The sequence below is a fragment of the Lytechinus variegatus genome, chromosome 2, assembly GCF_018143015.1.
Source record: "Lytechinus variegatus isolate NC3 chromosome 2, Lvar_3.0, whole genome shotgun sequence".
In the NCBI taxonomy this organism is placed as follows: Eukaryota; Metazoa; Echinodermata; class Echinoidea; order Temnopleuroida; family Toxopneustidae; genus Lytechinus; species Lytechinus variegatus.
The window spans coordinates 71,559,356-71,575,298 of NC_054741.1; the positions used below are offsets into that span (position 1 = coordinate 71,559,356).

Here is a 15,943-nt window from a genome sequence, read left to right on the forward strand (position 1 = left end):
TCGACTTGGTTCAAAATAAGCTGATCAAACTTTACAAGGCACTTCACAATTCCACTCAGAAAAAAAATGTACACAGGCTAGCTTCATTTACTTTTGATAAGCAAATGTCAGTAGAGATTAGATTTGATGTTATTTATAGTTTTCTTATGCATGATTCATATCATTCGTTTACAATAAACTTTTCATTACGTAACAAACATAATATATCGGTACTTGATATTTGTATGGATCATAAAGAAAAAAATAATAGATAAAGAAGTAATTCTAAACAAAGATGATCTACTACCAATGAGCAAACATTTACAGTTTGCAGAAGGATTGTCATTATTGGCAGATTGCTTAAAAGAATGACAACCCCGGAATAAAACTCATTAAATGAATAAATACATCTATAAAGGCAGAACGTAAATGTTATTTTGTTCATAATTTTATGATGAAGATGGAGATGATAAGAATGAAGATGATGGTGATAATGGTGTAAATGAATGCAATGATGGAGATGATGATGACGACGACGATGATGATGATGATGGTAGTGGTGGTGGTCATGGGAGAGTATTTGGTGATGATTAAATCACAGGAAAAGTGACTTAATGTTTAACTGAAAATGATACAGGAAACTTACTTGAAAAATTCTGATAATAACATGGATTTAACATTTGCCTTAAATGAGAACATTTTTGATCGACTCTGGTAGAGAGTTCCATAAATCGGGACCGTGGTGTCTTATGGATCTCTGTGCAATAAGCAATTTGGGATTGATTAAGTGAAAATTTGAAGGAGGGTATGAATGAATAGATGTGTTAATTGTATACAAATTGTGGAATGAAGTTGGAAGCATGTTATTAACGTACTTGAACATCAGCCGTAAACTTGAAGTGAATTTATGTCAAATAGTGTAAGAGTCTTTAGTTTATGGAATAATGGGTTTGTGTGTGCTAAATTCTGCGAATCAGTACAAATTCGAATAACCTTTTCTGTAAATAAATATATTGTACTAATGTTAGTTCTTGCAAAGGTTGCGTAAGCAATATTGCAGTACGATATTATGTAGGGTAACATTTATGAATTGTACAGTGTGACGAGGGTGGTTTGTGGAATAATGTTTTTCATGTTGTAAAGTACACCGACGTTTCTCGCAATAATATAGTAGATATGCAACGTATGTGTACGTCTCAATTCAAATTTTCATCTGTTGTAACACCTTAAAGATTTGTTTATGCCCCCGCAGACGACGTCCTGAGGGGGCATCCCCAGGGTCGCCCCTGTCCGTCTGTACTTCCGTCCCCCCCCCCCCCCCCCCCGATTGGTTTCCAAGCAATAACTCGAAAAATATTAAAGGGGAATCCAACCCAAATAAAAACTTGTTTTTGTCAGGAAAAGAAATATCAGACAAGGTGATGAAAAATATTGGACAAACAAAAAGAAAGTTATGAATTTTTAAAAGTTGTAAATATTGGTAATCACTATACCCATAGAGACTTCAAATTGGCCGCATGTGTGATGTCATAGTGATGTAAGGCAAGGACTAATCTTCCATGTACTCCAATACATATTATGGCTAAAATGTAATTTTTCCCAAAAGTTTTATTTCAAATTATATTTTTCTTTCATGAGAACATAAAACAATATATTACCTGTGTTATATTTAGATTACTGCCCCAGGGGAATTGGTACTTACACTGTTAGAAAAAAATAAAAGAAGTTCCTGCAGCAGAGTCTCGAGAACACCTGTAATCTTACCGAATTGCGTAATCTTACAGGAAATTGGTATTTGATGTATGGAATCTTAAAAATTTCCTTGAATAAAACACCCTTTTCCCCTTTTTAAACAGACCTGTTCTGTTAAATTGTAGAAAAATTCTTGTTGTATGAATTTACAGAATGATTATTACGCAATTCGGTAAGATTACAGGTGTTCTCGAGACTCTGCTGCAGGAACTTCTTTTATTTTTTCTAACAGTGTAGGAGAAAACCACAAATCCCTGATAATAAAGTACATGGCCTATGGGAAAGTTGTCCTTGCCCCTTGTCATAAGTTACTCACACAGTTGCCATTTTGAAATCTACATGGTATTAGTGATCTCAATTTTAAAGCAGCTCTAACTTTTTTATTACTTGTCCGATTTCTTCAAACTTTCACTATTCTGTTTAATTTATTTTTCTCCTTCCCAACACAACATTTTATGGCCAAGGCTTTATTCCCTTTTTAATTGATTTTTTTAAAATGTGGTGTGTAGGTAGATGACGCCAAAATTGAGGCTAAGTTCGAATTCGGAGTCCTCAGGTCAAAGGTCACAGCTCGTTTGATATACGAGTTGGTTCCATTAATTTAAAATTTTGATGTTCATTTTCTGTTAATTTTTTGTGATTGAGCCAATCATTGAATATGCCATGGAAGGATATGTGTAATAACCGAGAACTTTGTTAATCCCATCTTATTTCACTGGTCTCTCCCTTGTCAGTTTGAGACTTTGGATTCAGAAAGCATTTGATGTGAGGGGCTCTTAATTATCAAAACGCTGGTGTTGATACTAGTTTCAATATCAGAAAACACCAGAGAGGTGTCGAAAAACATCGGTGCGGCGTTGGACCAACACCAATTTTGCATTTAAACAACACCAATTAGTAAATTAATAACCGTTCGATTCTAAAGTGGTGTTGTTACACCGCTTATGTGGTGTTTTCCGATATAGATACCAGGCTGGTGTTAAATTAACACCGGCGTGTTTGCAGAAGCCAACCAGTGTAAAATATTGTTCATGTTGACTGGGTGGAATGTGTGTAGTGCCCTTGTAAAGTTTGATCAGTTTAATTCTTTTGGAACCCAGGTTATATCGGGGGTTGTTCAAAAAATATCTGGGGTTGTTTACGAAATGCATCCATGAAAAGGTTGTTTGCCTCTATAAGAAGTCAAGGCTAACTTCGCCATCAGTCAATATATTTTCTTTGCCGGAAAGATATGAAACAGACAATTAAAATCTCAAGGCTTATCATAATACAACATCTGGCTAGATCTGACGATATGATAGAAAATGCAATTTCCTCTGGAAAATTGAAAAATATTCTGGTAGAGACGAATGTGTTGTAGTATTTCGAATATGGGTTACAAAACCTTATAAATATACCCAAATCTTGATCGCATTTCAATCTTCAGCGACAGATCCAGAATTCAGTCTCGTCTAGCATAGTCCATCTCCAACAAAATGAAGTTAAGTCTTTCCGTCATCTTCATTACCATGGTACTGGTCTGCAGTGTGTACCAATCCACTGTTTTGAGTGCTCATACAGCAATCAACTCTGGTGAGTCGCAATCATACTTTACCTAATCTTTAGCATGATTGTTTTCAAAAAGTTCAATTATGAATACCTTTGAATAACCAGTAAATATTCTCAAATTGAAGACCATAATACATGTTGATTTTTAAAACTTGTGCATCAATCCCATGTCGCGCTTGCGATTGCCGATTTCATTATCCTCTGAAATGTCCACAACTCATTAAGAAAGAAAATTCAATAATATTCATGATTATTTATAATTTTGGAACATTGGTTTAGGGTGTTTTTCCTTTCTCTGGTGTTTTCCCATAATTTTATGCGATTAGATGAGTATTACCAGTGCGTTGACTCAGTTGGTAAAGTGTTTAAGCCCCGGTTGCGTCAGACCAATATGACGTTAAAAGATGGGAGTTGCTGCTGTTTGGCGATCAACATTATTAAAGGTCAAGTCCACCCCAGAAAAAAGCTGAATTAAATAAATAGAGAAAAATCAAACATGAATAACGCGGTAAACTTAATTAAAATCGGTTGTAAGTTATGACATTTTAAAGTTCCGCTTATTTTTCACAAAACAGTTATATGCACAACTCAGTGATATGCAAATGAGAGAATCGATGATGTCACTCACTCACTATTTCTTTTGTTTTTTTATTGTTTGAATTATACAATATTTTTTTTACGAACTTGACAATCAGGACCCCCTTGCTTGAACCACAAAATGTTAAAATAATGGAATTTCATGTGTTCAGAAAGGAATGAAACTTTGTTTCACATGACAGTGACGAGAAAATCAAATTATTACATAAACATATAAAATACAAAAGAAATAGTGAGTGCGTGATGTCATCGGTTCCCTCATTTCCATACCGAACAGGATGTGCATACAACAGTTTTGCGAAATTAAGCGAAACTTTAAAATGTCATAACTTTCTTATTTTACATCCGATTTTGATGAATTTTCCAGTGTTATGCTTGTTTGATTTTCTCTTTCTATTTAAATCAGCTTTTTGTTGGGGTGGACTTGTCCTTTAAGATCAACTTCGATCTGGCGCTGCGCGATTAATTGCCCTCGATTATTTTGGGAAAATTATTTCTTCGGAGTTCTCTTTAATATTGAACAATCAAATTTAATCAAATTCAAATGTACATTTTTATTTTTCGTCTATGTGTTCGTTGGAGAGAAAGAGAGATGTTGATAGAGAAATAAGGGGATTGGGTTTGCATGTGATTCGCTCAGGATTGGCTGAGAAGTGGCAGTGTTTCATAAGATTTATTTATGAACCCTATTTAAGGTATTTTTCCGGGGGGGAGTTGTTGCTCCTTAATTTCTTTGAGGCATTTTCCATGTAATTTTTTTTTTTCACGATTTTTTTTTTCATGATAGTTTTCCACGTTTTCTAAAATACTATTTTTTACTATTGCAGCTATTGATCGAAGTGAACAGCTTGACTATGGTAAGTGAATTTCATATTAATTCAAATCTTATCCCTACTATGAATATCCCTGAGCATTCAAATTCATTGACTGCACTGTTAGAAAATTTATCCTTAAAATAAAAGAAGTTCCTGCAGCAGAGTCTCGAGAACATATCATATTGATTCGAGTTTTATCCCTTCTATGAATTTCCATGAGCATTAAAATTCATTGATTGGTGCTCATGTGATAAAAGAGGACTTTTCCACTATTTCAACTCGGCATGGCCAATGAAATATGAAGTATGGTCAGTTCTGCCTTATAAACAATTATGAGCTCTCGCCATATAGATGCGCATTTACTACTCTGAGAAGTCAAACTGATTTATAAGATTAAATATTCAGGAACATAATTTAGGGGATTTTTTTCGGGGGGGGGTGTTGCTCCTTTCCTTGAAGCATTTTCCACGTAATTTTTTTACGATTTATAATTTTCCGCATTTTGTAAAACATGGTATTGTTTTTTATTATCGCAGCTATGGATCTAAGTGAACAGCTTGACTATGGTAAGTGAATTTCATATTAATTCAAATCTTATCCCTTCTATGAATATCCCTGAGCATTCAAATTCATTGACTGGTGCTCACGTGATAAAAGATAACTTTTCCACTATTTCAACTTGGCACGGCAAATGAAATAAACATGTAGAGTATGGTCAGTTCTGCCTAGTGAACAATTCTGAGCTCTCGCAGAGTCTCGGTCAACCCTCGCTTTATAGATGCGCATTTACTACTCAGATTCCGCTGTGCAAGGTGGCTGAACGAATTCGACCCAGAATGGTCGACTAGACGGATATTCAAGAAGGGATAATAAATATATACATACACCAGGGTTTCTTTTAAACATATTTGGGTATTATTTATTCTCGGTTGGACTGGCAGTATCACTATTTTCATTCTAGGGGATTTGCCCCTCGGAAAAATAACGGATTACAAGTTAAGCGTCCGATGAATAATTCCTCTCTGCATTTTCTCAAATACTTTTATATTATTTTTTTTATATGATGTAAAATTATCGTTTCGTGCACCTATATGACACTGTATATGTAATTTACTACAAGTACGTGTTCCAAATTGCAATTACATTATAACAACAAAGTGAAATTAAATGTACAGGTGTAACAGATTGAATTAAGGACGGAAAAAACCGAATCGGTATATATACCTTATATTGCAAAGTTAAAATCGAAATTGCATTTTTTTAAGCATGAACATCTAATAAAACCGAATTGAATTTTAATTGGAATACGTGCCTGAAGTTATCTAAAAAAGATAAAAGCGTCCAAAATCTGTCAAATTCTTCATGATGTCCTGAATTCAAACTAAAATAAAAACAACATCTCTCCTATCTTCAAGATAAAGGAAACGGTTTTCTTAAATCTAAGAACGACCCCCTCCCTTTAGGCCCCGTTCACATAATATACACGGATCTTCATGGATCACAATGCCGGCATGTTCGGGGGGGGGGTCCGGGATAGTTTTGCCCCGGATTAAGGCGTCGACAACCTTTGATGACTGAACACAAAAATTTTATAATATTGAAACAACAAAAAAAGGGACATCTTCGTCTCTCTCATCGCACATGATTGGATTGTCCATATAAATATTTTGTGAAAAATAAGATGTCAAAGCCGACTCTTTTTACATCCGATTTTTATTAAATTGTCAGCGGTATGCTTTACATTCAGATTCATATCAACACTGTTGGGGTGGCCATTACTTTTAAGAGTTTAATCTCAAAAGAAGTAATGCTTCTAGTTTGACCAAGTCTGAGCATGCTCGACAAGGAAACAGAGCACGTCAAATAAAATTTATCGCAAATGGAGTCTGGGAAAACAAATTGGTTAAAAATTTAAGTTGCATTAAAAAGAACGTATCTTAAACAATTATGCATTCAGATATTTTAAACACAAAGCATTGTATAGGATACAGAGGCGTCGATTATGGCGGGGCAGGGGGGCGATCGCCCCACCAATGAAAATATTGGGGGGGGGGCAAACATATCGTTTTGCCCCCCAATAATTCCGCATGTGCTAAAAATAAAATAAGATTGTAATGTGACACAGATATCAGCAAGCGAGATTGAGATACACAACTCGTTCTTCGTCTAAAATCGTGCTCAAAATGTCCACATTTCAGATTGGAATATCAAAAATTTCAGCTCGCGCTTCGCGCTCGCATCATTTCTATAACAAATACCCATACTTTCCATGATTAAATAGGTGAATATGGTCCAATTTTCAGTTCTAAACCTCAAAAGAACTCCCACTTCGACTTGCAATAATCTTTTGTTGGATAGATATATCTTGTTCTTCATTAAAAACGTCCATTAAACTCAATTTTTTTTTAAGATCGAAATATCAAAATTTTCAGCTCGCGCTTCGCGCTCGCATTAATCTGCTGGTGAGATATGTTTATATACATATACATATATATATATATATATATATATATGTACATATATATATATGTGGGGATGTGTGTGTATATATATATATATATATATATATATATGTACACATATATATAGGCATATGTGTGTGAGTTTGTTCGTTTTGTGTGATCGAGCGCTTTTGGAAAATTGATTCATGATTTTGCCCCCCCCCCCAATCTGAAAAATGGATCGACGCCCCTGATAGGATACACATGTTTTGATGATAATGATTGGGAGCCAGTGGTTGAACTTCACATGTTTACATAACACAATATCATTCAATGACATTATACAAAAAGTAAACATTTATGGAAAATATGATAGGCATTCTATACATAAATTACGCATTACGAATGTATGTAATATAAAAGATCAAATTCCACTGTTGTGAGTGTTATATTGAGACTATCGGTTTACATAATCAAGTGCAAATGTTGATTGAATTGTCAGAGCTTTACTATCATCTGTCTGGATTTAGCTCCTTTTGGGAATTAGATATTGATCATCCATGTCTATAGAAAATATACGAATTTTCCTTCAATTTTCCATTCTGAAGAAAAAGACTTAAGAAAATTTACAAAATTTACGTTGACAAGTGTATTTCCCTTGTTAATACGCAGGAATTTAAAAGGTTTCATTCCAAAATAAATTAGTCCACGAAATCTTTAAACTTGATACAACATACTATTTGCTAGATTTCTTAAAATGTGATAGGATCATTCTAAAATGATATCCCAATCATTATGTAAAGAAATGAGGTAACATTTGTTAAGAGAAAGCGGTACATTTAAAACCATCAATCGCCAAAACGCTAAATATGTTTTAAATAAACATGCTTACAGTTACAATACACAGTTTGTATAGTGGTCAATTATAGTCACAGCTCTGACCAGTGAAAATCACCAGTTTAGCTAAAGGGATTCACAAAAGAATGGGCCTACGTGAAGTCAATTAACATGATTAGAATGGTTAGAATCAACTATTTCATGTTCTATGGAGATAAAAGAAATATCTGTTCAGGGGCCCGTTGCAGAAAGAGTTGCAATCAATCGCAACTCTAAAAATCATGCGCAACTTGATTTTCAACCAATCAACAGCGCGCATTTGGGACTTGCGTTTGATTTTTTGACTTGCGTTTAAACGCAACTCTTTCTGCAACGGGCCCCAGTTCAGTTAATGTCAAATCAATTACTTACATTAAAAAAGGCCTACTGTTTTTAGTTTCTGAGTCCAAATTCTGCAATGAAATGAAGTATATATTGTGTGTACAACTTTTAATCGGACAATTATTGAAAAAAAAATGAAGAGCAGTAATTAGATCCTTATAGGATAAATCGATCACCCATGGCTCAAAGATCGATTAACTGATATTGTAAGATTGCATCATCATTAATAAAAGCGTAGGATAAAATTTTGCATTTCCATGCGTCGTACGGGACATTGTCAAAAATAGGTTCGGAAAAATCAGGGCTGCCCCTATTATGGATCATGGAAATGTAGATATTATTCGAAACCATCGATGTACATGTACATTATTCCATTGACCTGCAATATTTTCAATCCGTACTCGTGCTTTGTCAATAATGGTTTCAGGCAGTGTTTGTACTTTATTATTTAATCAGCAAATTATTGAAAATTGAAAGTTCAACTGTTCCCCCCAAAAAAAAAAAACAACAACAACAACAACAACTATATCTCACTTTACTTTTGGTTGAAACTCATAATTATCATTTTTAGGTATCATAGTAAAATATTACACTACTTATGACTTATTGAAAGGATGTTGAAATTTATGATATTTTTGAAGTCAGGAATCGCCCTTAAGTAAAAGCGTTCCAATGATTGATTCATCGTTCCGACAAATACCACGAATACCTACTGAAAATAGCATTTTGATTAATTTCCATGCTATCAAAGTGTTTGACCTAAAGTTCATGTTCAAAACTTGGAAATAGGCGAGCAGAATTGAAAAGGAGTAGATCTTTACAGGTAAGCCTATAATTTTTGTAGCAAAGAAAAGGTAAAGAAGAAAATTGACAATAATGATCCCGTCGACAGCCTTTAATTGCCCGGACTGAGTACGATTTTCCGAGATTGTTCCCGAGATTCGGTACTCGATGATCAACGTCCAAATCCCCAGGGTCGGGTTCGATGCCTTCGGGGTCGATGTGAACGTCGAAATCTAGCATGCAGCCGACCCCGCGGCCGGTGTCGACTCCCGGTAAATGGCGTAAGATGCGTTCCATTCTCTTGTGCTCCATCTTCTTCATCAAGTCCCAATAAAGAGGGAGAAGAGAAAGATTCCCAGTCTGAATCGTTTAGACCAACTCCTGGCCCAAGTCCTGCGATACTCGTCTCACATTGGTCTCCTTCAGATCCATCAGAGCATGCGCAGATGTATCGAGGTTGAACATCGATTGGGATGCAAAGACTGTCATTCGAACATGGGTTACATAGGCAACCATTCTCATCTAATGTGATAGAAGGAAAATTGTAGACAATTAGATTCACAGCATTAGGTGTATCCCCTGTCTGGATGAGCTGTTGTGTAAGTAGAGGTGCAGAATAATTAAATGTGTCACTTTTCTAGGAGATATCCAGCCATGCATTATAAGTCTACCAGATTGGAGATCCCACTGAAAAGAGGGAACGCATCAGATCCCACTGTGAAAAGAGGGAACGCATCTAAAAACACTGAATTGTATTACAATGGAATGCAATTCCGACGCAGATCGGAATTGATATATTTAAGTTCAGGCTGAATGACTATATTCTATAGAACTTCAATTGCCCAAGATGATGACTACTGACAATTTGGAGGGGGGGGGGCGTGTCGGCCCCGTCTATTTTAAACATTGATCTATATGCAGATTAAACCAATAACCCAAACCTAATTGCATTTACGTATTGCACTCTTTTATACTTTTATGTGATTATAAAGCCTTGTGAAATGAAATTTCCTTTTGGTGATAACCAATAAAAAAGGATATTCGATGTTCGAACTATGACGAAGTATAATGAAAAGGGTTGTAAACATCATTCTTTCAAAAGAAATTGACGTAAATATTCCCAGTTCGAACCTACAAAAACACAAGAAAACTGTTAATCGTCGAGGTACGTTAATTGTTAATGGATACGATACCTTCGTCATCATGGTCATGCTCTCGCTCACATGTAACCATGGCAACCCTGTTGTCTTCACACAAAAACTGATGATTGGTGATAGGTCGACCATCACACTCAGTCAGATTCCAAGCTCTTCCGGGGCAAATCAGGTGTAAAATTCCAGGGACTTCTTCTGCACTCTCGGTCATTCTGTAGCTCGTTTGGCCGTCAGATGTCGGCAAGGCGAATGTGTAGCCTAAGCTATGGCAGGTCATGATTGATTGATGAAAGCTCCAGTAGCGTCCACATACGAACTGCCATTGATCGATGTACAAGACCTGTACATATCCTTCATGTGGAATAATTGTGTTGACCTTCACAAGTCGAACATCGCTTATCTTCCGAGGGCGTTGAACAGAAACTTCCGCCATATCTGTTGGTCTGGCTATCGTGTCTATAAGCCCTTCTTCTTCATTGGGTTCGGTTTCCTCTACATAAGAATAAGAGTAAGATTAATAATATATTTGTCAATTATTTTACTGCTTTAAATTTGTTTAATTTTCAAAATGAAGATCAGAAAAAATAGTGAAACAAATCAATGAGAAACGAATATCAACGAAATAAATGGTGGAGCTAGGAGTTCAGGATGTTTTCTATTTTAAAAAAGACGTATAATTTGCTCAAGGAGAAACAAATTAATTCTACTTTAATTAAGAAACGAATAACCCATTTAATTGTATTTTGTGTTCAGGAGATCCACGTTATCACAGCAATAATGAAGTGCAACTGCACAAGATAAATTTGGGGGCTTTAACGAAATAATTATGATGATTAGGAAGGATTGAAAGTCCATTCCAGAAAGAACGAAGTTTCAGACAGTGTGATCACAGTGTGTTCAAAATGTCGAATATGTGAAAATATCATTCACACTGTTTAAATGGAAACGAATCAACAATATATTATGAAGATATTTTCACACTGTGGGACACCTCGACAGCGTGACGTGTTCACATGGTCGACTATGTGAATATGTGATTCACACTGTTGAAATGCTCATAATTATTTAACAGTGTGAATGTGATTCCACATTGTGTTCCACGCTGTTATCACACTGTGACACACTCTGAGGGGCAACGTATTATTTACAGTAGAGGTTATTGATTAATAAATTTCTGATTAGTGACATAACCCTTAGTATTCTTCAAAATGGACATCTTAATTTATAATACTGTCATCTACTGGACAAAACAAGTGATTAATTTCATAATTTGATTAGCTGTGCGAGTGGGCGTCTCGTAAGACAAAAATCGAACACCGTTTGTCCATGAAAATGAGTATATTATCCTTGTCAGTCGTTCCTTTGAAACATTTTTTTTTGCCGTTTTATTAACATCCAGATATAATAGAGCCGGTTACACTTCGTAATTCCGAAGGTTCGTAATACCGAAACGCGTAATTTGCCTATACCTCGATGTTCGTTAACCGAAAACGTAAAAGGGTTCGTTATTCCGAAGGTTGGTTATCCCGAAGGATTGATAATCCGTAAACGAAATAAGATTCGATGTTCCGAAGGTTCGTTAGTCCGAAAACGAAATAAGGTTTGTTGTTCCGAAGGTTCGTTTATCCGAAAACGAAATAAGGTTCGTTCCGAAGGTTCGTTAGTCCGAAAACGAAATAAGGTTCGTTAATCATGGCAATTTCGGACTAACGAACCTTCGGAATTACGAACCTCATTTCGTTTTCGGATTAACGAACCTTCGGAATTACGAACCTCACTTTGTTTTTTGGACTAACGAACCTTCGGAATTACGAACCTCATTTCGTTTTCGGACTTACGAAGCTTCGGAATTACGAATGTATGCGATAAAGCCACTCATGACACGTCTCTTTCTTTAAAAAGATCAACTGAATCGAGTGGAAGAAAAAAAATTTCAAGCCTATGTTTCATTTTATTTATGGTGCTACTTGTCCATTAGGATTTAATTAGAGTGAGTTTTTTTCATGTAGGTTTTACCTGGGTTTAAACATACAGCCTTGACCACACCATGACTCGATGCGCCCCTGCCAAAGGACCTGTATGGATCTTTTTTGTAGTGTCCGATTACTTCATTCTGCGCACAAGGTGATGAGACCATAGCTTCCAGCGAATGTGCGATAGCTATACAGTTAGGATAATTGAAGTATTGAACAATTCCAATTTCTTTATCTTGAATTATATTTAATTTTGGATAAATCCTGCAAAAGTGCATGTCAGTATTTGGTATTCCAGTTCATTACTAGATTATATCAAATTGAATAGCCTAAATTTATGTTATCTGTATCGCTTTATTGGCCACAACAATTTATTCATACTTCTTTTAGTTGTAGATACAAATAGATATCAGGTAAAGCTTACATTTTATCATTCTGATACAATTTATTCATCGAAAAGATCATTAATAAGAAAAATGCTGTTAATTTCTAAAACTACAAGAAAAAACACTTAAAAATTAAATATAGTACTACATGAATAGGAGTGAAGACGGTGTATTGCAATGCAATTTTGTCCACTCACCACATGGTCTAATGTCATTTCGTCTACCATCAGTTGGCTCACTATATATCCACATCGTCTAATTACCGTTTTGTCAAATAGCCAACTGGTCTAAAGGCAAATCGTCTAATGACCACTCAGTCTACTTTCATTTCGTCTATGTTCCATCTGGTCTAACTGCAGTTGATCCACTGTCACTTAGTTTAAACCAACTTCGTCTAACAATCATTTGGTCTAATCACCATAGGTTCAATCGCCATATCGGCTAATCATCATTTCGACCAATATTCATTTCGTCTACAATCATCAATAGTCTACTTCTACATGTAGCTTACATTATCCCCATTCAGATCAGAATATCCAAACATTTCTGCTCGCGCTCGCACAATTTGATTGTTGAAGTATGTATCGTCTTCAAGGGTAAGTGCATTCAGTCCTTAACAGGTCCCTTTTCGATCAGACCAGATCGTATATTAAAGAATTCTGTTCGCCGTTTATTTTAGTCATATACACATTCTTGTTCAGGATCACAAACATTGATTAGAATGGATTCAGAACAAAATACATTAAATTCCCAAAAATTATAGCTTATGAGATTATTATATATTTAGGTTGATTTATAGGAATAAAGCTACGAGGTGACTGTTTTCATAGGACTTGCCCTTCCAAGAAACAAAAAAAATAATGAGCGGTATATGTATCTCATTAATCAAATAAGCCTATAATGGGATATTTCGGAAACTTTTTGAAATCATAAACATGATGCATGATTGTTCAATCATTTATAACAATCGATGCGAGCGCGAGTCTAAATGTTGACCAACTGTCACGAAGTAGGATTTTAAGTTCTTGTAAGAATTCATACAAAATTATACATATCTCATTAATTAAAATGCAAGCGCGTAGTGCTCGATTAAAAAAAATGCTTCAGACCTGAACAGAGTATGAAGAGGGTATAGGTACTTCACATAATAATACAATGCGAGCGCGAGCTGAAATTTTGTTATACTCAGACAACCTTAAAAAAAAGCACATTTTACTGAGCACTTCTTTAATATCACATGTTAAACCATGCATGATAATAAAAGCTTGGTACTCGAGCACAAATATGTTTGTATATATTGACTTTAAAACTACACACATATTTCAAGCTCCATTATAATAATGTTCTTAGGCAAGATAATGTATCTCACGCAACAGGCAATGCCAGCGCGAAGCACGACCTAGCGAAAATTTTATGATATGGAGAATGAATATTTTACAGGTCTTCCCCTCACGTTTTATTCACTTGTCTTCGTCCTCGTATTTCACCTATTCCTTTTTTCTCCCCCTTCTTTCCCACTTTTCTCTCCTCTTTTGTTTTATTATTTGTGCCGCCAGTAGCTGTTATTATTATGATTATATTACCATTCATAATTATTACTATTATTACCATCATTATTTATTACAGTTATTACTATTGTTATAATTACAATTGTTATATTGATGAATGATGGTTCAAATCAAAGGACCCTATTTCAATGTTATCATGTTTAACCACTCCATTCCCCCCTTTTGTGTGCATGATGTGATAGAAAGAGGGGGGGGGCTGTATCGCTGTACCGCATCATTCCATTCCTGATAGAATGCCTAGTTATCATCATGATTTTTTAAAATAATTTTTATATGCAATAATTTCAAGGCATAATTAAGAAGTCATTTCGCCGTCCCTGCTCGGATAACGCAACGTAATTGTGTCAGACAAAATGGCTATTGGACGATTTGGGAATTAGACGAAATGGTTATTAGACGATTTGTTTGCTAGACGACTGATAATTGGACCTAATGGGAGGTGGAAGAAATGATAATAAGATGAAATGGCAATTGAACTAAGTAATAAGTACACGATTTGGATATTGGACCAACTGATAGACATATTAGCCGAAATGGCTATTAGATTAAATAAACATTGGACGAACTGATTAATGGACGAGTTGGCATTAGCCTAAATGGAATTAGACTAAATGGGTGGTATACGAAACGGTTAGACGAACTGATTATAAGACAAAATTGCTATTGGTACTAAATGGTGAGTGGACGAAATGGGTGGTAGACGATATGTTGATGGACAAAATGGCATTAGACAAAATTAAGGTAGACCATGTAGTGAGTGGACGGGATAACAGGAGACGTATTGACAATTTACCGTAAAGGATTCACGCTATAAATAATAACATCCTTACCCCATAAACCTCCAAATTCTCTAATCCGTAAGAAATCTACAGCTTTCAACTTACCTGAGAGGTAAATGAATAAAATGTAAGTCAGCATCTTCGGTATAGGACTTATCTCCATTCAATCTTCATCTGAAAAAAAACAAGCCCGCATGATGTTCCTTGTATGTACATTGATGGAGAGTGTAGCAGTGAAGACAAGAGAATGCTGTGTATCTGTATATATTCTTCTATCCTCAATCCATATGTTGAATATTTCCTCATTTTTTGATACTATAATTTGCATGTACGGTATGAACGATATCAAAGATATACGACATTGTGTAAATCATTATTTGCCAATACAGGAGCGTACTTTTTGTCCAAATATTCAATAACAGCAATTATATAAGCAGGTCCAAAGAGTATACAGGTAGTTGCGTATGCTGTACTTTACTTCACAGCTCAAAGTCAATATGAAGGAAATTATTTTTCTCACAAAGTTTCATGATCAAACCAGAGTTATTTGATTAACGTCCGCTAACAGGCAGATTGGCGGCTGTTTCGTCTTCTAAACAAGATAGTATATTACGTACTTATGTGTGCGCGCGCATGTGGAAGGGATAGGGTGTGTGTGGGTGTGTGTGCGTATGTGGGTTAAAGGGGAAGTTCACCCTGACAAAAGGGTTATTGTAAAAATATCAGGAAAAAAAGAAATATTGGTGAAGGTTTGAGAAAAATACATAGTAGAATAAAAAAGTTATTACAAGTTTAACTATTCGATTTGTGACGTCACATACGAGCAGCTTTCCTGAAATTTCATTTTCTCAGATAATTGAAAATGATTTTTACTGCAAATTTAGTATATCAATAAAATATCATTTTGCACCTGTTCCCACAATAAAAATCAAAATAAGTCACGAACAATT

At 35.3% G+C, this 15,943-nt stretch overlaps 1 protein-coding gene across 1 annotated transcript; it reads right to left on the bottom strand.

Annotated features, from left to right (window-relative positions):
* Nucleotides 1-8,876: 8,876 nt before the first annotated feature.
* On the bottom strand, nt 8,877-15,645 carry LOC121409624. The gene is made up of 4 exons (XM_041601529.1): nt 15,099-15,645; nt 12,304-12,447; nt 10,327-10,779; nt 8,877-9,655 (listed from the first exon to the last, which is right to left on the bottom strand). Exons 1-4 carry the CDS (start codon nt 15,154-15,156, stop codon nt 9,306-9,308), a joined length of 1,005 nt encoding a protein of 334 aa, XP_041457463.1. The 5' UTR covers nt 15,157-15,645; the 3' UTR covers nt 8,877-9,305.
* Nucleotides 15,646-15,943: the final 298 nt, after the last annotated feature.